This window comes from Melanotaenia boesemani, chromosome 2, assembly GCF_017639745.1.
Source record: "Melanotaenia boesemani isolate fMelBoe1 chromosome 2, fMelBoe1.pri, whole genome shotgun sequence".
Classification (NCBI taxonomy): domain Eukaryota; kingdom Metazoa; phylum Chordata; class Actinopteri; order Atheriniformes; family Melanotaeniidae; genus Melanotaenia; species Melanotaenia boesemani.
In genome coordinates this window covers 36,948,147-36,971,312 of record NC_055683.1, presented here as the reverse complement: position 1 = coordinate 36,971,312, position 23,166 = coordinate 36,948,147, and the positions used below count along the sequence as shown (strand labels likewise).

Below are 23,166 nucleotides of genomic sequence, written 5' to 3'. Positions count from 1 at the left end.
AAATACAGTCCTGCTGTCCTGACCATGATGGTGAAGCTTACTTACTTCATTACATCATTACAATCTGGCCCGACGGTGAAGAGACGCGTAAGGAGCTCAGCTTGATAGTATTTTAACAGCAGTAATCAGAAAAGGGTCTGTTGATCCAAGAAGAGGCTTAAATTTGCAAAGAGGTAACACTGCAAAACCGGTCCATCTAACCAAGTCTTACAGTCTTATATTCAGCCAAACAGTTTATGATCTTGTTTTGGGAATCAAAAACTCAGCAAGAGCAGAAAGTGTGAGATTATTAATCATGTTTTGAGATTATATGTCTTCTATTTCTTACTTCAGTGGAGCTGAATAACAAACAGGCCATAAATAATCTTTTGTCTCAAAGTGAGAAAAATAACACTGAAAACAGGCATAACAGGCTGGTTTTGAAAGTTTTTTCACTTAATAAAGGACTTCAAACGAATGTTTCACAAATTGTTTCAAGATGTTTCTCACTTGTCTGAAGTCTAAATAATTTTTCTTGTGTCATTTTTTACTGCATGGACAGATAATTTCACTAATTATAATCTGAATCTTCTCAATTTAAGTGATTTTTTTACTTATTAAAAGAGCTCATTTTTTGCAGAGTTGAGGTTTGTGTCTTTCAGCCAGTTTAATCTTTTGCTGTCTTTAAAGTTTAAAAGGTGACATTTGTGTTTTTTTATTGTTCAGTTTTGCAAAATGAATGTCAAGCTCCATCTGAAGCAGCTCTGTCTGCTGCAGCTCTGTCTGCTGCAGCTCTGTCTGCTGCAGCTCTGTCTGCTGCATGGACGCATGCATCTACAGTTGGTTTTAGTGAAAAGAGAAAATTCATTGATCAAAAGTAAGATATGTCTAATGCAACTGCAGCTCACAAAAGTATTGGTCATTTAAAGATAAATTGTGCACACACATAATGGCATAAATGTGCATATGCATTACTTCTGATTCAAATTTAAATTCTGTGTGCTTGGATGGATCTCTTTATGAACCTGTGTGCAGAACCAGGTTTCCACCTTAGCCATGAATGGCTGCAGGACCTCCCCTACCTAGTCATATGCATGACATCATTGCAGCATAAATAAATACATGCGACAATGAAAGCTAAAGTTAAAATAAAGAAATGAATCCGAGAAGATTGATTTGGTTCCCTCAGTCCTGGAATCATAAACACAACAGATACTGCAAATATGGAAAAAACATAATATCTTAAATATTACTGTTTGGTTAAGTCAGAACTCACCGACCACCTCATCAGCTCCACCTGTTCACCTGCATGTTAACTCAAATGTCTAATCAGCCTATGGCAGCAACTCAACACATGTAGACGTGGTGAAACAACTTGCTGAAGTTCAAACTGAGCATCAAAATGAGGAAGAAAAGGGATTTAAGTGGCTGTGTGGTCAGAGGCATCACAACACCTCCCGTTGGTGTTCATGGTGGCACGTGATGTTCATCATATGATGCTATAGAACAGGGGTGCCCAAGTCCAGTCCTCGAGATCTACTATCCTAGAACTTTTAGATGCAACCCTTCTCCAATATACCTGAATCAAATGGCTCAGTTTCCTCACCCACATGTCATTAAGCTCTGCAGATGAGCCATTCATTTGATTCAGGTGTGTTGGGGAAGGGTTGCATCTGAGGACTGGACTTGGGAACCCCTTATAGAATATAAAACATGATAGGGTGCACATTAGAGAAGAGTATTTTACAGAAATTCCTGCTATGACCAAGCTCCCTGACAGTGACTGGTTTACACTAAATTTGTTTTTGATTCCACTTCATGTCAGAATGAATGTGCTATTAAATGTGTATGCATGTGTGTGTTGGGTGCACATTCAACACATTCCTTCTATAGATGGTGTAAGCAGAGATTTTGTTTGTATCCGTGGATTCTGCATCTGGCCCTGAGCTTTGATTAGAACATGAGCAATGATAAAAAAACATCTGTCTCGCTCTGCAGCAGGATCCAAGAATTACATCCAAACAGCCACAAATGCAGGTAGGTTTTATGTTGGGTAGGTTAATAAATGAGTCAGTGAAACATTCTGCAGGGACTGAATTTAATACTTGATCAACTCCATCTATTTTTGTTGTTTTTATTTTTTTTATTATTTTGATTGTTGATTATATTTTTATTTTTTGCTTAAAGTGAGATGTTGACTGATTTATTTATTTTGTGGATTATTATTTTATTGGTTTCTTGGACTCATATTACTTTATTGTTATATTATCTTGTTTTTTTTTGTGTTTTTTTTAGTTTGTTTGTTTTTACTTTATTTTTGTTCCTGACCTTTATTTTAATTTATTTATTTATTATTGTGCAGCACTTAGGTCAGCATTGTTGTTGTTTTGAAAGTTCTTTATAAAACAAAAAAAGTGGTATGTCATGGTACAAACTAGTTTGGTTCTGCATTTTATTTTATTTTATTTTTTAATGCTTCAGTGCCCTCTAGAATTTTTATAACTTAATGATCTTGCAAGTTTTTATTTGCTTGTATTGTTTCCTCACAAATATTCCTGGGATTTAAAAAAAATAATAACTATTATCCCACAAATGCAGTAGTATTTCCTCAGTTCTTCGCCCAATGATACTTTGAATGTTCAGAATACAACCCTAGTTGTTGTGGAAGAGGGTGGGATTGGTTGTTTTGTGCTTTGCTTTGTAAAGTGTTGTTCAGTTTTATATGAAAAGTCAACAACGTCTGATTAATTGAAAAATGAACAAAGCAGCCAAGTTCACCTGCAGCATCATGGCGGAGGAAAACTATATTTTGTTGATGGCCTCTTTTGTTTGTGCCGACGTTGATGGCCAACTGTAGTTATAGCATTTTTCATATTTTCAGCTAAAGATTTGCAGTAACACAAATGATGTTGATATATTTCTGGGATAAAGAACTTCACACTAACACATTTGCTGCTGTCTAAAGTGAACTTTTCCTATTAACTGAATAATTCAGACTGAGGCTCAGAGGGAAGATGTTTTAGCTGTTTAACGAAACCATTTATATTCATCAGAGTTGCAATTAACCCCCAAATGACATCGGATCACTGATTAAACACACTGCAGAGCTGTGGGACTGTAATGATGGTGGAAAGTGGGGGGTATGACTTCAGACTAAAAACACAAAAAAAGACATTTGAAACCACCTGAAGTCTGAAATGAATCAGTTTGATTCCAACTGGACAGACTGGAAATGTGATAACTGGGATTCCTCTTTTTTATTTTTAATATGATGAAGATTTCAGAGCCGTGTTGTGTTGCTGTGTCCATAGTAAGGTGTAAGCATGACTACTGATTGCGCTGTAAGTCCTGTTGGGTCGCAGATGAGCCCCCTCGCTCTTTAATTACATTTTAAATTCATGTCCTAATCAGGTGGTGAGCTGCTCCCCTTTTGTCTGTTGCACACTTTCACTGCAGCGCACCAAATTGCATTAGTTTTCCTTCAGTTGCTCTTCTTAACCTCAGAAATTATGATGGTAACGATCACAGAGTGGTTCCTCTTCTGTCAGCTACTTCTGCTGAGTTTATACCTGGAGCAACTTTCTGCTGCAGAAAGCAAGCCATGTTGGTTAAATGTGGATTATCTGCACACAGATGAGACCTACCTTGTGAATGGGGAGCCATCTTTTAATTCATTTAGGTCCAGACAACTGCTGATCACTGGATATTTTCTCTTTTTTGGACCATTCTCTGTAAACCCTGAAGATGGTTGTGTGTGAAAATCCCAGTAGATCAGCAGTTTCTTGGTGATTAGGCTCAGAATTTGGTAGAAGCATCATGAAAACATAGACCCATCCTGACTTGGATCAACGCTTCAGGCTGCTGGTGGTGGAATGGTGTGGGGGATATTTTCTTGGCCCACTTTGGGTCCCTTATGTCCTGGTCTGTATCAGATGGTAGGTTGGGTATCAGATAGCGATCGATGCATCATATCATAATAACAACTCAGAAACAAAAGAGGAGAATGGTGGACATCTAGCAGGCTGTGTTCTTATTTCTTGGCACCTGGCTTTAAACAACAAAAAATAAACTTTGTTCTTATTGCCAAGTCACACAGGAAGTGGTGATTCTTTCTACCAATCAATGGACTGCAGTGTGTCAAGCTGCACCCTTTAGAGTTGGATCGGTAAGACTGGGACCCCAACGGACAGGTCTCAAAAGGGTAGGACAGGCAGATCCGTTCACTGAACTCCAACGGCCTCCACAATCACCAGATCTCAGCCCTGTAGAGCAGCTGATCTGGTCATAGATGTGGTGAAACAGGGGATTCTCATCATGGAACTGTGTGTCACTATCATGTCAATTTGGAGCAAAACCTCTGAGTAAGGTTTCTAACACCTTGTTTAATCTATCACACCATGATTTAAGACAGATCTGCAGAAAAAGTGGTTCAACCCGGTGCTAGAAGCTCTATACTCTGGGGGCGGCATGGCTCAGCCAGGTAGAGCTGTCGTCTCGTAACCCGAGGGTTGCCGGTTCGATCCTCGGCCAAGTCGAGTTCATGTCGAGGTGTCCTTGGGCAAGACACCAAACCCCTAATTGCTGCTGATAGGTTGTGGTTGAGCGCCTTGCATGGCAGCTTCCGCCATCTGTGTGTGTGTAAATGGGTGAATGAGAAGTATGATGTAAAGCGCTTTGGGTATTGTTCCAGGTACAGTAAAGCATTTAGAAGGTGGATGTTGTTAGTTGGAGCTTCATAAATCAGGCAATATGGCGTACTTTTTATTCTTTGGCTTTCAGCCCAGTATGAGACTGTCCCTGTTTTAGTGTGCAGTGGTTTGTTTTACTTATTGGTTTTATTTGTTTATATTTGTTCTTTTAAAGTTTTAAAACCGTTTTTAAAACAATGAACTATTATTTTATTATATTTTATGATATTATTTATTTCCTGGTTGATTTTTGTACTTTATGTGTTGCTTTGTCCATTTATGTACAGCACTTTGTTTCAGCTGTGGTTGTTTTAAAGGGCTATATAAATAAAGTTGAGTTGAGTTTTGCTAACACAAACATAAGGCACTCTAAGCTGACATCTTGTCAAACTCAATATTTTTCTTCTTTCGGTATAAAAAACAGTCACGCTCTGTTATTTCAAAATAAAAGCGCTGTCTTTGCAGTCCTGCAGGTTTTGGTTGTTTCCCTGCTCCAACACACCTGATTCAAATTAAATGGCTCTCCCCAACAGCTTGTTGGCAAATGCATCCCAAGCATGCTGACCTGTTAATCTGATTCAGGTGTATTTGAGCAGGGAACATCCAAAACCTGCAGGACTGCAGCCCTCTAGGACTGGCTTTGGACACCCCTGCTGTATTTGAACATATGCTGTGTTCAGGTTATTAAACTCACTTTAAATACTGACTCGTTCTCCTAGAAATATCCGTGTTTTAAACTCCCTCAGTGCAAAACTTTATATGTAACTAGATGCAGTTTGGTTAAAAAGTCAGAAAATCTGTAAAACTTCTTTGTTTTTGTTTTCTCCAAGTAGTGTTTATCATTTCTTTTTCAGTCTTTAAATCGTCCCTCAGTGTCTGAGGCAAACAGAGTGTGTCTTCATCTGTTGTGTGTGGTGGTGGGTGTGGGGTTCAGTTAGCATGGTGGTGCGAGGGCGTTGATTCAGGCTGGTTATGGATGGTCCTGCCTGCTGTCCGTGACACCACAGAGGCTGAGTTATGGCTCATGTTGCAGCTGCTGATCTGTGACCCGCCGGGTCCCACTGAGCTCTGATGAACTCTCTGCAGCTGGAGCAGGCTGGAAAGAAATCCAATGAAGCAGAGAGGATGCTACTCTATTTCAAAATTTCCTGCATGAGCATCTGCTGGTACCACAGGAGGAAAATACTATTAGATCCCCACTTTTGTTACAGGTGTGACTATACGATTAAGTTTAATACTACTTGTGCAACTTATGTGAATACGTAAAAGTATTATAGTGGGGGAGGACTGACATTATTTCAAGAAGTGATTTCTTAAAAACAGTGAGAGCAAAAGCATTAATCACTCCTTTGACTCTGAGGAATTTTCAATAAGAAATATTCCCAAAGCATGATTCTGTCACCACCGTGCATGGCTCTGGGGATGATGATCTCAGGGTAATGAGTTTGTGCCTCACACAGTATTTTCCTCAATCTCCAAAAACTTTAGTGTTTTTCACTGTTAATCTATGACAGTGTAGTTTTTGTACTATTCCAGGTTATGAGGTCAGATTACTGGATAAATGTTAATACTGAGTGATAACATTTCTGATGGTCTCAAGCAGGTATGTTGTCTTCATTATCATGAGAAAAAAAACAAATTGTTTTAAATACAGTAAAATCATCCATTTGGTTACAACCCTGATTCCAAGCAAGCTGCTTAAAGGTTTTAGAGCAGCATCTGCTCTCATCCAGATAATGAGTTTTCAGGGAAGGTTTTTGCATATTCCTGGTGGACGACCAGGACGTCCAGCAGCTGGTCTCAGTTCTCTGACTGTTACATAGTGATACACATGGGACTTGCCACAATATTCACATACAATGTTTTAGTTCTACAAACATGGACAGTGATTTTTTAATTATTTTAATTTATGTGGCTTTTTACTAATTTTAGCTATTCTATAATAACTATGAATTAATACTATGTCATTTTTATATATCTATTTTATTAAATCATGTGTATTGAAGTGGTTTATTTGCAAATATACCATCTTAACCCATGCATATATTAGAAAACAACCTTTAAATAGGTGTCCACTGTAGTGGACACTACGCATGAAAGGGTTAAATCCATGCAGTCAGTGCAAGAAATTGTATTCATGGATATTATTTGAGTAAATTTTTCCTCTGAAAATACTGAAATTTTGTTTCTGCCATTTTGAGCTGCTAAAAGTTCAGTCCCGGATCCATATTTATAGCATATTGTTTGGCTTTACAAGCTAAACTGAAACATTTTTGAGCCTCTGGCATTGTGTGTTGTTAGTAAAGACCCATTTATGCGTCCATTTCTAACGTTCCCGCCCTCATGCATGCGTTCTTTACATTAGCATGGTTGTTACCCAATACATCCACCAGTGGGCAGTGTAGAGTTCAGCTCTGAGTTCTGATGTATGTTTCAGACAACAGCAAGCATGGAGATGGTGGAGGAGAACATGATTATGATCAGTCTCAGAAAGAGACATAAAAAGAGCAGTCAGTAGACGATGGCTGATGTGAAGCCATCAAATACGAGCAGCTTCTTCTTTTTTTTTTCCTGTTAGGGGTCACATGTCAGCGCCATGGTTTCTGGTGGTACTCTGTTTATCAGTGTGGGCCTAAACAATGATTAAATAATGATTAGTACTGAATTAACATCAGAGGGACGTTCTGGAGTCACCATGTCTTTGTTTACAAGTCTGACACCTTATTAGCTGATAACATTATAATGTTCTAACACTCCTATCGTTTTCTGTGCTTTCATTTTCATCCACACATCCTTCTCTCATCACCTCCTTCCCTGCTGTTGCACCTCTCCCATCCCCGTCCTCCCTTCTCTTCATTCCCAGCTCATTTCACCTTGCTCTCTGTACCTTTTCTTTCCTCCATCCCTCTCTCCTCTCCATGTCCCCCCCTCTGTCCTTTGTCCTCTCAGGTGAGAAGTGTCGGAGCTTCATTGATCTGGCCCCAGCGTCGGAGAGAGGTGAGTAATGATGGTCATTAGGCATTGCCGCCACTCCCTGCCGCTCCCACCTGTTCATAGAGCCGAGGGAAATCCACGGAGAAACACACAAACACGCACACACCTCCCTTCTGGGCTCCCTCAGCGTTTGTCAGGAGTTCTCAGATGAGCGAGCCTGCAGAGAACAAAATGGGATTTTTTGATTGGGTTCACATAAAGCTGGATTTTTTAATACATCTCATCTAACGGGTTCACTTCAAGAGTGTGTTCATGCTCCTGCGACAGAGTTGACATGAAGAATTACCAAAAAACTGTTTTCCTCTCAAAGTGAGTGCGACACAAGTCATGAGCTTGAGGTTTGACTGGAGGCTTTTTTTAACGTCCATAAAACACAGGACATGGTTAATGACTAAACTATTTTCCTTTCAGCCAGCAGGAAATATTTCTGGGACACTTTTCAGATCAGATGGTTTAAAAATTAACCTTAATCGTTTTAACCTTCTTCTGGATTTTTATAGAGATATGCATGTTTTTTCATTTGATGTTGTGTGCAGAAGTTGATTGGCTTTTTGTTGATTTCTAACCAGGTCGGAGCAGCAGATGTTACAGTATGTTCAGATTACAGGGGCAGAGCTAGAGGGGTGACCAGGGTGGCACTGGCCACCTCTGAAATCTGGCTGGACACTCCAGGTGCCACCTCAGGTGATAGACAGGTCACTAGTGGAAGACAGAAATATCTATACCAGACCTGCATAGATCACCAGTATCATTACAATAGTTTGAAGTCAATTTCAGTTTTCTAATTAGTTATCCTTTTGAAATATTGACATTTGACTGCTTGTTTCTAGAAGAGATTTTGTCCACAAGCAAGTGCAACTACTGTTGTGTGAGGCTATTAACCTGATCTTAGCATGAAGCTACGTAGCAGTGCTAAATCCAGTTATAGCGGAAGTATCAGGATCAAACTAAAATAGAGAGCAAAGAGTCTAAAGTCCACACTGTAACACAGAAAAAAAATCCCTCACTTGCATCCCCTCAGGTCACTTATGTTTAATAGATAAAAACATAATCAGACATGAATTGTACTTTTTTTTTTTATTGAAATCCAGCAATTGTTTAATTGAACCATTTAAAGACCATAATTTAACAGAATCATCACATCAAAATTATTTTATTAGTTATTTATCCACCTTTTAAGCTTCAGGTGTAATTTGAGGATGAATTGATGGATAATTGAGGATAATTTTCAGAAAGATAAAAATCTTTAAAGGTTAAAGTTAAAGGTAAGCAGAATTATTTTATATTATAAAGGTTTTTGTTTTATCAACAACTACATATCACATTAATCAACTTTACTGCAAAGATGAAAGGCTTTAAACTTTCTTTGTTTTTATTCTAGTTTTATAGTTGTTTTTTTTAGAATTTATTATTTCTATATTTATTAGTATTATTGTTATTGTTATAATTATCATTAGTCTAATAATTTCCATTTAATATTTAATCTAAATTTGATTATTGTTTAGTTTCAGAAACAAAATCACAGCAGCAGAAATTGTATTATTGTATTATATATATATATATATATATATATATATATATATATATATATATATATATATATATATATATATATATATATATATATATATAATTTATTTATTTATTTATTTATTTTTTATATTTATGAAAAGACAGCACTGATCATGGCTGCACAGGAGCAGGCCTTGAGCACCAGAACAATAGAGGCCCAGATCTACCATACAAGACAAGACCCCAGGTGTAGACTGTGCAAAGAGGCCTCTGAGACAATCCAACACATAACTGCAGGGTGTAAGATGCTGGCAGGCAAAGCTTACAAGGAGCGTCATAACCAAGTGGCTGGTATAGTGTACAGGAACATGCGGAGTACAGACTGGAAGCCCCGAGGTCAAGGTGGGAGACACCTCTGAAGGTGGTAGAGAATAACCGAGCTAAGATCCTGTGGGACTTCCAGATCCAGACCGACAAAAAGGTAATGGCAAACCAGCCGGACATTGTGGTGATGGACAAACAGCAGAGGAAAGTCGTTGTGGTTGACATCACAATACCAAGTGGTTGCAACATCAGAAAAAAGGAACAGGGGAATCTGGAGAAATACCAAGGCCTGAAAGAAGAACTTCAACAGTGGTGCCCTTGGTCATCAGAGCACTCGGAGCAGTAACCCCCAAACTGGAAGAGTGGCTACAGCAGATCTCAGGACAAACCTCAGACATCTCGGTCCAGAAGAGCGCAGTCCTAGGAACAGTTAAGATACTGCGCAGAACCCTCAAGCTCCCAGGCCTCTGGTAGAGGACCCGAGCTTGGATGGATTAGAGACCGCCCACGGAGGGCGAGGGGACAATTTATATATATATATATCTATATATATATATAGATATATATATATAAAAACACAATTTATAATATATTTATTCTTCAGTGAGTGGCTGTGTATTGTATAGTGGTTTATTTATACCATATATATATATATATATATATATATATGGTATATTTGCAAATAATATATATAATATATAAGGTCACTGGTCTCAATTTTGGCTTTACAGATGACAAAAGGTTGGTAAAATTGTGATTTTAAACTGAACAAAATCAAACATTTCCATTATTATCAGTGAAAGAACGAAGCCTGTAAAACACAGAAGAGCATTGTTTCTGTGCATATTATGGATTTACTGAAAATAAAACGACTTTTTAAAGGGTGAATCTACAAACAGCTGACTGATGTGTTTCTATCAAACCTGCAATGAGATGAAGTCCAGAGTCTCAACTATAAACTGCGAAAGTTAAATCTCCAAATACAAAAGAAACTCTGTTGTTATATTGATGGAAGAGGAAATCAAGGCAAGATGACGTGTCCTCATTGATATGAAACAAGCTCAGTTTTTTCTGCTGCGTTGTCAGTTTTGATTTATGGAAGTTGTTGCAGCTTGTAGCTCTGATAAGATGAGGTTTAAGTTTTATGTTCACATCTAAATTTAATGCATTTTTCTAACCAAAACCATTATATATGTGTTACATATACATATATATATATGTATATATATATATATATATATATATATATATATGGGGTCACTTTGCCATGGGATTCAATAGGGAAGTGACCCCAAACTTTTGAACCGTAGTGTATATATATTGTTTTTTGTTTTGTTAAATCCAAATGCAAATTCACCGTCTGATACAGAGCAGAGAGTTAATAATAAAAGTTCTCTGTTTTACTTGTTAATGCCGTCTGGAGGTGGGATAGCAGAGATGATAAATGATAGGATCTACAGAGCAGGTCGACCTTTTCGTCTCACACAAGGATGGAATATGTTAATTTACTGTCATCCGGGCCTGACAGGCTGGATGCTGTGTTTTATAAACACACAACTGATCTTGAGTCAGATCCAAAGCCCAATCTTTAAGGAGCTCTAAGAAAAAAAGCATTTGGATTTCAACCAGAAAGTCTCTTTAACCCTTTCAAGCCTGAAGCAGGAACACAGAGTTTTCCTGCAGCAAAACATCAACTTTAGATGATCACTGTCCACAAAACATCGTCCATCCTGCCTTCAATCAACACTTCAAGCTGCTGGTGGTGTAATAATGTGGGGAATATTTTCTTGGCCCACTTTGGGTCCCTTAGTACCAACATTTCCTGGTTTAACCACCACAGCCTACCTGAGTATTGTTGCTGACCATGTCCATCCCTTTATGACCACAGTGAAGCATCTTCTGATGCTACTTCCAGCAGGATAATGCACCATGTCACAAAGCTCAGATCGTCTCCACCTGCTTTCTAGAACATGACAATGAGTTCACTGGGCTCCAACGGCCTCCACAGTCACCAGATCTCAGTCCAGTAGAGTAGCTTTGGGATGTGGTGGAACGGGAGATTCTCATCATGGATGTGCGGCCAAGTATTTGGTATTTGGATGAATCATTGGTGGCAACCACAAAATTATTTCCCCAGTTAATAAGATTCTTTTTTATTAGGCCCAGTGGAAAATTATTTAAATGAATGAATGAAAGAATAATCTGCTGAGCAATGAGCTTCCCTGTGGGTCTGAATCTAATAAAACCTCCATTATTGACATGGAAAGGGTTTAAGAAACCCTGAAAAATGGTGTCAACCTCGTATCACACACAGAAACTGCAGACTTCACGCACCGCTGACAAACCCACACTGTAATTAAAGATGTAATTATACCCATTTGTGATGAGACTCGGTCTGATGAGCTGCTTCCCTCCTGTTATCAGTTGTGTGCCGACAGTCGCTCACTACACGTTTCATTTACCGTCTGCTGATACATATTCAGGAAGGCAGAAACAAGGGAGACAATTATTTTTGGCCAGTATTGCTGCATTGTGAACTTCCCTCACAGCCCTGGAAATTGTCTGGAAATAAAGCTTCAGAGAAGGAGTGAGAGGAGCTAGAGACGTGAAGCGTGCAACCTGCAGGGCTCTAGTTTCAGATCTGGAGATGTTTCTTTCATTTCAAGCTGAAATTGTTTGATTTAATAAGTTCCTTTCATAACCGTGTTGAATTAAATATGACAGATTGTATATATGAACAGGAAATGGTAGACCTAAAGATGAAGACACATTTGAACATAGCTTTGTTCTTGTGGTTTGCTCTGGTTTTGTGTTCCTGCTGCAGATTTACATTCACACTGTCACTAAAAGAATCAACAGCAGCCCAGCGTGAAGTGGGATGTGCTGCCTCAGCAGACTTTCTACTGAACCTATTTCTCCAACATTTCACCCACAGCGTGATTTTTTTCCACCCTCTCTGAAGCGTCGCATCACACTGAGAGCGTTTCAGACACTCAAGTCGCAGTCATTCGAACAGTTTACAGTTCATTTCCATTTATTTGTCCTCTCTGATGGAATCTGAGCTGCAGTCCTGTACAGGAGTTATAATAAGTAGACACAAGTGGCTGCAACTGGTTTATTTGATTACTTTTCCCCAAATTTCACAGTGAAAGCGGAAAAACAAAATATAGGGAAAAACCATGTCTTTTTAACATAAAAATAACATGCACGGCTTATAGAACGACCTTTTACCAAATTAAAATATAGACAAAATAAACAATTACCTCGCTGACTACATGTACTTGCAAGGGAAAACATCTGAGTCCTCAGAAAATGTCCAAATCTGAGCCACTCTGCAGCATCTCTTCTAGACCATCACAGGTGACAACAGGTCGATCAGATCTTTTGAGATCTGGGTTCTGAGGAGGACCTGTTTCCACTGATCTTCAGTCCAGTTCTTGTGTCATGTGACATACCTCAGCCCTTTTTCCCTGTTACCTTTCCTTAACAATAGCTTCTTTACAGCCACATTTCCATGGAGACCGTTTCTGATGAGGCTTCGGCCAACAGTAGATGGATCAGCTGAAGGTCCAGATGCATCTCTCAGGTCCTGGTTCAGGTCTTTGCTGGACTTCAGATCCTGTTCATCTGCTGTAAATTGTTTTTAGTCCTAATTCTTCTTCTTTTGTCCTCCATGTGCCCAGTTTCTGCCACCATGCTGAGATATGGGATGTAACGATTGTAGATTTCCTTAAGACCATTGTAAGAGAAATATTCTGTAATAATTTCCAAACACTAGAAAAAATCACATGAACACTTGAAAGGTTAAATACCTTAAAAGGTGTTAAAGTTTTATTTCTTTATATGTTTTTATGCCAAAATTACAAAATAATATAACAAAGTAAAGTAGCCACCAATCTCCTCTGCTGTGTGCAGAATAAATAAATCCTACATGATACTGTGATTTCTCTCAGAGAAAACAGATGAAAAGGCTACAGGACCTCTACCTGGACTGGGAGGCTTCTTTCTGGAAACTACATTATAAAAATGCTTTTGAACATTTCTTTAGAAAGCAGGGAAAACATCTAGTTTGCTTTGACTTTCAGGAGTTTGACACATAAATAATGCTGGAACAGTGGAAATAAAGAAACTAGACTACAAAAGGCATCAATTGTTAAAACAGTGAATATTCATCAAAAAGAAGCATTTCTATGAGGCAACGTTCAGTGATGCTGCTGCATGTGTCATGTTGCTACAAGTCTGACACGAGCCGCACATAATTACAAAATCACAAATTACACGATAAGACAGTAGCAGTAAGCGTCTGAAAGGAGTTTCCTCCTCAGGACTTTGGACTCTCCCTTAGAGATAGGATGATAAGCTTGATCATCCAGGAGGAGATCAGAGTAAAACTGCTGCTCCTCCACATCCAGAGCAGCCAGGTCAGGTGGCTCGAACATCTGGTTGAGATGGTGAGGTATTCCGGGAATGTCCTACTGGGAAGAGACCCCAGGGAAGACCCAGGACACGCTGGAGGCACTATGTCTTTCAGCTGGTCTGGAAACACCTTGGAATCCCCCTGGACGAGATGGAAGAAGCAACCAAGAAGAAGAATGCTGTGGTTTTCCTGCTTAGGCAGCTGCCCCTATGACCCGACCCTGGATAAGCAGAGGAAAATGGATGGAGGATAAAATTTCATTTCAATGTTAAACTAACATCAGTTATTGAACATTTACCTATACATTAGCAAATAAAGCTAAAGGATGTCCTGCAAATGTTAGATGTTTTTTCCTCTTTTATGTCCTGTTCTGCAGGCTGATGAGCCATCCTCCACACCAACACCTCTCAAACCAATAACAACAAACGATGTGTCTATGCAATGGACTGCTGGTAACAAAGAGCCTGAAGATCCAGTTTAAAGCAGCTTCTCTGCTCGCTTTTATGCATCAACACAACTCTGGATCATCCCTCGAGTTAGGAGCCTTTTTAACACCTTAATCATTCATTAGTCGGATTTAAGTGGCTTTATAAAAAACATTTCTCAGAAAATGATCAGGTATTATGGGCCTGGACTGAAACTGAGTAAAAAAAGCAACCAAAAGTCCAAAGAAAGACTCAGACTATCAGAAAGTCTGCAGAACTATTTATCAAGATCACACTGTGTGAAAGCTGAATCAATACTTTTCAGCATCGTATTTTCTGCATTTTCTTGTAGATTTTCTACATTTAATCATTTCCATGGCAGATATGTTGCAGCCTGGAGGACAAACTGAGGTTTCTCTCGCTGCTGCTCCATCGAGCTTCATGGAGGTGGTGTGAAATGAAATGAATGAGCAGCAGTCGCCTACTAATGTGGCACACACAACTATAAATATGCAGCAAACACACCAGCTGAAGTTAGACTTCATCAGCAAGAAGCAACGTTGGAATGAGGCTAACGACAGCTCAGAGCTGGAGGCAAAAAGTCTCCCTCATAAAACAAGAAGATGGATGTTAATGACGACTGCATGCTGATAAGCCATGAGAAGTTTTTAGCTTCAACAATCTGCAGTAAACCTCTAAAAAGATGTTAAATTTGCCTCAGGATGCAACATCTGTAATTTAGTAGTCATTTCAAAAAGTCTGTTATCAACTTCTGTGTTTTTTGCAAAACACTGAATCTGTAAAAAATGTGGTTGTCTCGCCTGGAGAGACGTGCGACACCAAACTGGTGATGAACATTGGCAGCTCAGGGATCCCATAGCTTCTCTAGCTCTGAAATCTCAGCCTGTGGATCATCCTTCTACCTCATCTGCATCACCAGCAGATAATCCAGTTTAATTGTTCATTTAGAGCTGCTGCTGATGCCAATGCACGTGGAGAAGATGTGAGTTCTGGTAGATGGTCGGTCCTGAGGGAAGCTTCTGCTACACATGCTCCAGAGTTGTAAGACATGCTCATCATCCTGTTTAATGTCTCTCAGCTTTGATGGGATTTCTTCTCTCTGTGTACAACCGGAGGGCTCAGCAGTAAAGAGCAGGGTGTCATATCAAACATCCTCCCTTCATCCTGCGGCCTGTTTAGAAACAAATATCTCACCTGGTGTTGAGATCTAAGCATCACAACCCGCCTGCAGAGATGTATCATCCTCAAAAGATCCATAAACCTTTCATCAGTAGTTTGTGGGTTACTAGACACCAGATAGATGAGAGAACATGAAAAACTGGAAGAATTAAATGTGTCTGCCCTCACGTGAGACAAAAATACAGTCGGTGTGTTGGATCTGGATGTTGCAGGAGTGAAAGTCAAGACAGGCATTTCATCCCTGAAAGCATTTATGAAAAAAAGAAGTGTTTTTCAGCACTTTGCTAAATGTAAAAAAAATTTATGAAAAAAAACAAAAACAAAACAGAAGGACATAAATATAAAATATTTATTCATATATATATACATATTATATATAGTATTATTATTTTATTTAATTCAATCATTATTGAATAAATATTTTAATATATTTTTGGAAATATCTTAGTTTAAATTTAGTTGTTAGTAAAACTCATCTTAAATAAGACCGACAGACTTTGGAGTGCAACAGGTTGAATAAATGAATGAACTTAAGTTGAAAAAATGTAAATGAGTTCATGAAAACTGGTGGTGGTTTCCCACAACTGGTCACTTCTATTTACAACAAATTCATTGTTTGCTACTTTGCACTTTTACTTTAAGATTTTAGTACTAGTTGAAATTATGCAATACTCATGTAAAAGTTTCTCTTGTTTAGTTTTCTTTTAGCTTCTTGTTTCTCTTTGTTACGGCAAATAACACGTTATTTAGGAAAAATTAAATAAAACATGTCACCCTTGATGATCTCTACCTCCAAATCTCCTCATATGAGGAAACCAGTTTGCAGCAAAAACAGGTGTAAAAAACTTTTCTGGTTTCATATCAGCAATAATTCACCTTCCACCACAGTTTCAGCCTATAGACGACATGTTCTAGATGTAAAAAATACAGTTTACCTGTTCACTGAAAGATTTAGAAATAATGTGGCTTCAGTTGCTACAAAATGTTGGCGCTAGACTCTAAAATTAGCTTCATTTCACTGGCTTGGCTTCCTGTTGCTTTTACAATTTATTTTAAAATAATGAATTCATTTTTAAGCCTCTAAATGTCTGGTTGAAGTCTGCAAAGTGGTTTAGAATATTTTTGCTTTCCTTTTTGTTGCTGTTTTCAATGTGCTTTATAAATAAAGTTGTGTGTATGTTGGTAGTGTCATACAACTGTTCTCCAGTTCCTGGTCATCCCTGTTTAAAACCAGTTATCCTGGCAGCTGCTGCAGTGGAACAGAGGTTGGTGGTCTTAACTACGTCCACCTCAACTTCCTGCTGCAAAGCAACAGCTATTTACACATCATCATTTTAAGGAAGCTGGACTAGAAATCACCATGTGTGTTGAAAAAGTGTCTCTTTCTATTTGTGTGGATTTTATCACATCAAGTATCATCTACAACCTCATGAACTTCTAGCAAGCTAAAATTGATCAAGTTCATAAAAACTCTACAAATTTAATTTCACTAAATTGTACAAGTCACTCAATTCAAAAACATTTTTTTTTACAAAAATATGCACATATTTTTTTAAGCAAAACCAACTTTTTTGCACGCAATTTGCCATTAAAACAGCTATTTTTAAAAAAGTGTTGCATCAGGGTTTTTCTTCTGCTAAAATGATAGGAATGATAATTGATTACTCTAGCATAGGACTTTGACAGAACAAAATGTTGACATATGTTTGGGACCAAGAACATTCCTAATAATAATATTATTACTATCACAGGAAAATTTGAAGGGGAGAAAGAATCGTCGTCGGGGTAATTCAACTTTTTCATCACATTTAAAGTGGGTTAAGACAAACTTTAAACATTTATAGAGAAAATACACATTCATTAATATTCTTATTTCAATAGTAGAGAGTAGACCTTGATATTATTTTATTCATGTGTAAACACAATATTGATGTCTCAATATTAAAGTAGCACAACTTTGATGAAAATTTTTTGCACTTTGGCGCCTCCTAACGAAGACTAACTCAGCCTCCATCTTCATCCTGTCTCTTCTTTGAGCCCTCTACAGTCAGTAAAAGTCATTCTGATGTTGACTCTTATCTTATCTGTCACATTCTCTCTCTTTTATATAAAACAGTTTAAATATTGACCAAATATGTTTCCATGCTAGGTTATTTGACCCGTTGTAAAGAATTCTAGATGCACATTGATGGAAAATTTATCACATTTTTCCTGGCAAAAATGAAAAAGATGTGACTCATCAGCTGTTTCTGGTCTAAATCAGGTTTCATGATTTTCACCATCCGATGGCTCACAAATCCTTTTACCTTGATGAGTTATCTCATCTGGAGCTAACCCAGGACTCTCTCTGTTGTCTGGGTAAAAACATCTTCACCACACAGAACTTTAATCATGGAGTCTGGTTAAAGGACTTCACAGGCAGGAATTAAACAGACGTCAGAGCCAATGAGGACTTTATTTTCTATCTCAGCAAAAGCAGTGTAGAGCAGGAAATCCAAACAATAGCTCAAAAAACAAAACTGGAGGAGTAAGACTGAAGGAGGATGATTACAAATGATGAGCAGGTGTAGCAACCAGTAGCTAAAGAGCAGGTGACCAGGTGAAAAACAAGGACAATGTCTAAGGCCGTGTTTACACAACAACATTTCCATGCAAAATCAAAATTTTCTCTTTGTATTTGCATTCACACAACAGCGGAGTGGAAACTACCTCCATGCAGACTGAAAAATCAAATAAGAAACTTTGCAATGACACGCCCATCATGTGCATGACATCCTCATCAGACCTGAAGACATAACTACTGCTTATATAGAGATGTGTTGGTTAACTAGCTTATGTAATGGCAAAAATGTTGCACAAAAAAAGCAGGTTTTGCTTTATCAGACCAAAAGAAGTTTAAAAGCTTCAGCAGCACAAACAGAACATGGAGGACCACCATTGCTGTTGTTGTCGTAACGTTTGCGGGTGTAAACAGGGCCCGAGTACGTGAATAGAAGATGATGTGACAGAAGTCGTCACCAAAAAACTGTAGTTCATGTTCACATGGACAGGATTCAGCTTGCGTTTTAAGAAAATTTAACTGTTACTGTGGAAAGGAGAGGCCAAAACATTTGCATTTTACTGTCTCAGCGTCTTGTGTAAACCAGGCCTCAGCGATATAAAGGGTCCACCTATACCCTAGACCCCAGTGGGTTAAATTTGGCAAGACTAACAGAAGCAAAGAGGACGGAGCATAAAAGCATGAAACTGAAAAACAAAATACAAACACCTTTTGGATTTTCAGACAAGAAAATGCTCAAATGAAACAAAGTGTGGAAGTGGTAACTGCAGCAAACCATCTGCTACACTACAGTATAATACTGAGCAGACAGACGTACGTCCGTGCATCTCAAGCTATTGTTGTTAAAGATGACATCCAGTCCAGTGGAATTTTCCTCCATGTTTTGCTTCATGTGCTGCTTGCTCCTTACTGTAAAGTAAAGAGGATAAATCTGTGTAACTGCGTGTGGTGTTTGCAGGAGTGCTGTGGTTGTCGGTGGTGTCAGAGGTCTTGTACATCCTGCTGCTGGTGGTCGGATTCAGCCTCATGTGTCTGGAGCTTTTCCACTCCAGTAACGTCATCGACGGGCTGAAACTCAACGCCTTCGCCGCCGTCTTCACCGTGCTGTCCGGTAAGAAGAAAACAAATGTGAGACACTTTAAAAAATGATTGAATGATGACACGGGTCACATGAGCAGTGTGACCCAGAGTTATCAGGACAGGCTGAAGTAGATTTGTGTAGAAGAACATCTAGGGTGAAGGGTCATCGCTGGATACCCTCGCAGCTTCTATGCCAGGAACTTTTCCTCCACAGTCGTGTTAAACCTCTTACACAAGAATGTAGCTTGTCCCCTCCCAGGACCTCTCTGAGGACAACAACACATTTTACAGGCTATATGCAGCTGTTTTTATCCGTCATGATAGGGCTGGCTGATACTGCAGATTTTGGTATCAATCCAGTTCAAGTATCGCCGATACCGATACTGATACCGATGCCAATACCAAAACTGATGCTGATACTGATACCAATACCGATACTTTTTGCTTGAAATTTCACAATTGTTTAATGATTTTGCGTTTAATTATTGATCACTGTTAATATCATCATCAAACACAGTACAAAGATTTTGGTCAAATAAAATATTTTTATTAACAAACTGAACGGTAGAATGTTTATGTTTGTAGAAAATATAAAATGATATAAAATAATGTAACAAAATAATAAAATAACTCAGTTATTCCCATATCAAAGTCAAAAGTGCATATTAGTTAAACAAAAGCAAAACCTACTATTGGTTTGTTTCATTCACATTCTTTGGCTTTTTGCCCCCAAAGCACTCTGTAAGAGAAATATTGATCTCATGATGCTGGTATCGATTGATACCAATTGCCTTGGTATCAATAATATCCATATTTGAATTAATTTTCTCAGCCCTACATCATGCTTACAAGTCACAGATCTAATCTGTATCACACTTATAAAAGATAAAAAATCCAGATCTACATTATTTATGAGGAAGATTTTAATTAGGTTTCAGAAAATCCAAATGTGGCCCTAAAGCACCTGCAGTAAGTAAATAAGCAATTATTAATGTGGGCAGATAAATGAAAACAAATCTGTAAAATGAGCAAATACCACAAAGATTAAACAATAAGGATGAAATTAGAGGAACAAAATTACATAAAATACAGGATTTCATTGAACATTATCTGCAGAACTTACTAATAATTATAACTGTGTTTATTTTTTGCTTACACTGAGGCCCTCTAGGAAGCAGGAAACCTGCAAAAAATCCTTCGAGATCTTCTTTATATGCACATGCTGTAAGACTAAGCTGTAAAATTGTGTCTCAGTCCATTTCTACTCAACATAACTAAACTTCCGGCAAAAATCTAAAACCATCCTTCATTTCTTTAATACTGCTGGAAACAGATGTGGAAATTTATTGAAACATGTAAAAATGAATGGAAGTACAGTATGTAAGATGAACAATAGATGAACTTAGTGCACTTGCTGGCATGTGACCCAGCTACACACACACAAACACAAACACACACACACACACAGAGAGAGAGAGAGAGAGAGAGAGAGAGAGAGAGAGAGAGAGAGACGTTTTCCAAGAAGTCTGTGTCATTATGCAGTCAAGGTTGAAGAGAACTGATGCTCGCTTTATGGAGAATTGTAAATCTTGTAAGTCTGAGTTTTATTTTGAGGCACAAAGCTACACTTCCCACACACCCACACACACACACACACACACACACACTTATTTCCTGTTACACAGTATGTCAACTTATGCCCACTGTGGCTTATGATTAATCATAATTTCATGACTGCCTCTGTTCCTTTCTCTAATTGATTGGATGTCTGATAACCACCACATTAAATTAATTGATACTGTCTAATTATGATAATTACATATGTTCTGATTTATTACTGATAAGACATTGAGCTGCAGCTCAGACGAGGAATGATTTACTGCTGCTTGTTTTCAATAATTATTCTGACAGAGACTCAGTCCAGAAAAGAAAAGAAAAACTGGTTTGTCAGGAATTTTGTCCTGGGTGAAAACGTACGACTGTTTTTCCTAATGTTGCCCTGCTGGATATCAGAGAGGCTTCAGATACAGATATATATATATATATATATGTATGTGTGTATATATATATATATATACATACATACATACATACATACTGATTTAATAAAATAGATATATAAATATGACACAATATTAATTCATAGTTATTATAGAATAGCTAAAATGAATAAAAAGCCACATTATTTTAAAAAATTACCTGTACCTGGTCTTTTAATTGTTTGATTTAATTGTCTTAACTGTTTGATGGTCGTAGAAATGGTTTTACTGAGCTGTTAGCTGAGATTCTGGACTTTCTTTGGATACCACACGTTTATACTTTCATTTACAGACCTGATGTTACACCTGTAAAACGAGATGTTAACCCCTTAACTCCTGGTAGCGTAGGGTGCAGGCACAAAAGGTTAGGCTAAACAGTCAAGCTAAGAATGAAAAGTTAAAAAACTTATAGGCCAGAAATCTAGATAATGAATCACAAAAGGTGCATGGATGGAAGTTATTGTGCATATTGTGAATATTTCTCTCTCCTCACCATCTAGAAGCTGTGAGATTTTAATCCTGCTTTCTGTCTGATGCTGATATTCATCAGATATTGTTCTTCCTGTGTTTAGAAGGAAGCAGCTTCACAGCTTTCAATTAATCCTGCAGCCTTTTTACTTTTTAGTTAGTAAATCCTGAAAATTTCATCCCTCTTTGTCATAAATATTTGATTTTATTACATTAATATTTAAGATAAGATTTACAAGAAATATTTTAACTGCTTCTGTGTAAAGAAAAAAACTGCTTAAAGCTGTTTATTTGTTTAGTGGTTGTAAACAAAAGTCACTGCATATTCATTATATAACTATACTTTTAAAGGAAAAGGATATTTTGCGCATTACAATAAGATTAATCATGATTAATTACAATAATTTCCTGCAATTTATTGTTATTAAAAATTTTTTATTGTTGCCCAACACTAATATGCTTCACATATTTGTAGAACTTGTAAGGTTGTTTTTTCTTTAGACTGAACAACACAGCAAACTTGTACATTACATCCCTGTAAAGTGATGTAGTAATGTAATGTGTGTGTGTGTGTGTATATATATATACAACACAGGTTTAGCTGTGTTGTATATATATGTGTTTAGTCCACACAAACTCCATCATTAGAAGTTCTACTTGGTTGTAAAGGTGACTAATCAGATTTGATTAATCAACCATGAATAACATAACACCAGTTGGCTTTTCAATAAAGAGGAAAAATAATCCACCAAAGACATTTTGCGCTAAGTTAATATTCTGCATCTGCCTGCATGAACATGGGTGTATTTTCGGGATGATGATAATCTCCCTAGTTGATGGTGTGTGTGTGTGCTTGTGTTGCAGGTCTTTTAGGTATGGTGGCCCACATGATGTACACTCAGGTGTTTCAGATCACAGTCAGTCTGGGTCCTGAAGACTGGAGGCCTCACAGCTGGGACTACGGTTGGTCCTTCTGGTCAGTCCACACACACACTCAACTTCTTTTGGTTCACCCTAGACATGAGTTATTCCCTAACTCCCTAACCCTGAAAGCCTGATCTAATCTCGCCTTAATTTAAACTTTGACCATAAAGCCAAGTTTTTAACCCTCTGAAGTCACTGGACACATAAATGTATCACCAAATCAGGACACAGTAATTTTATACTTGTGCTTTGGTATCGAATTATGTTAACATTCCCTCATGGTTGTTGAGGAATTCTGCTCTACTCTTCATTCCATTCCACCTCTCTCTCTCTCTCTCTCTCTCTCTCTCTCTCTCTCTCTCTCTCTCTCTCTCTCTCTCTCTCTCTCTCTCTCTCTCTCTCTCTCTCTCTCTCAAAAAATAAAAAAAAAAGGTTTTACAAACTCTAACTGTAAAAAGATAAGGCTAAAGCCGAGGTTTCTTTTTGCCAGTCCTGTGCCTCCCTGTTTGCAAAATTACCCAGAATATCTGTAACCTCCTTCCTACTCCAGCCTGAA

General features: G+C 38.0%; 1 protein-coding gene across 1 annotated transcript in view; it reads left to right on the top strand.

Moving 5' to 3' along the window:
- Positions 1 to 23,166, top strand: part of gsg1l (gsg1-like) — a 33,439-nt gene that overhangs the window by 7,905 nt on the left and 2,368 nt on the right. Inside the window, exons 2-4 of the mRNA XM_041976511.1 lie at positions 7,617 to 7,664; positions 19,058 to 19,210; positions 22,551 to 22,662. Coding sequence (XP_041832445.1) covers positions 7,617 to 7,664; positions 19,058 to 19,210; positions 22,551 to 22,662 — 313 coding nt within the window. The remainder of the gene's footprint in view (positions 1 to 7,616; positions 7,665 to 19,057; positions 19,211 to 22,550; positions 22,663 to 23,166) is intronic.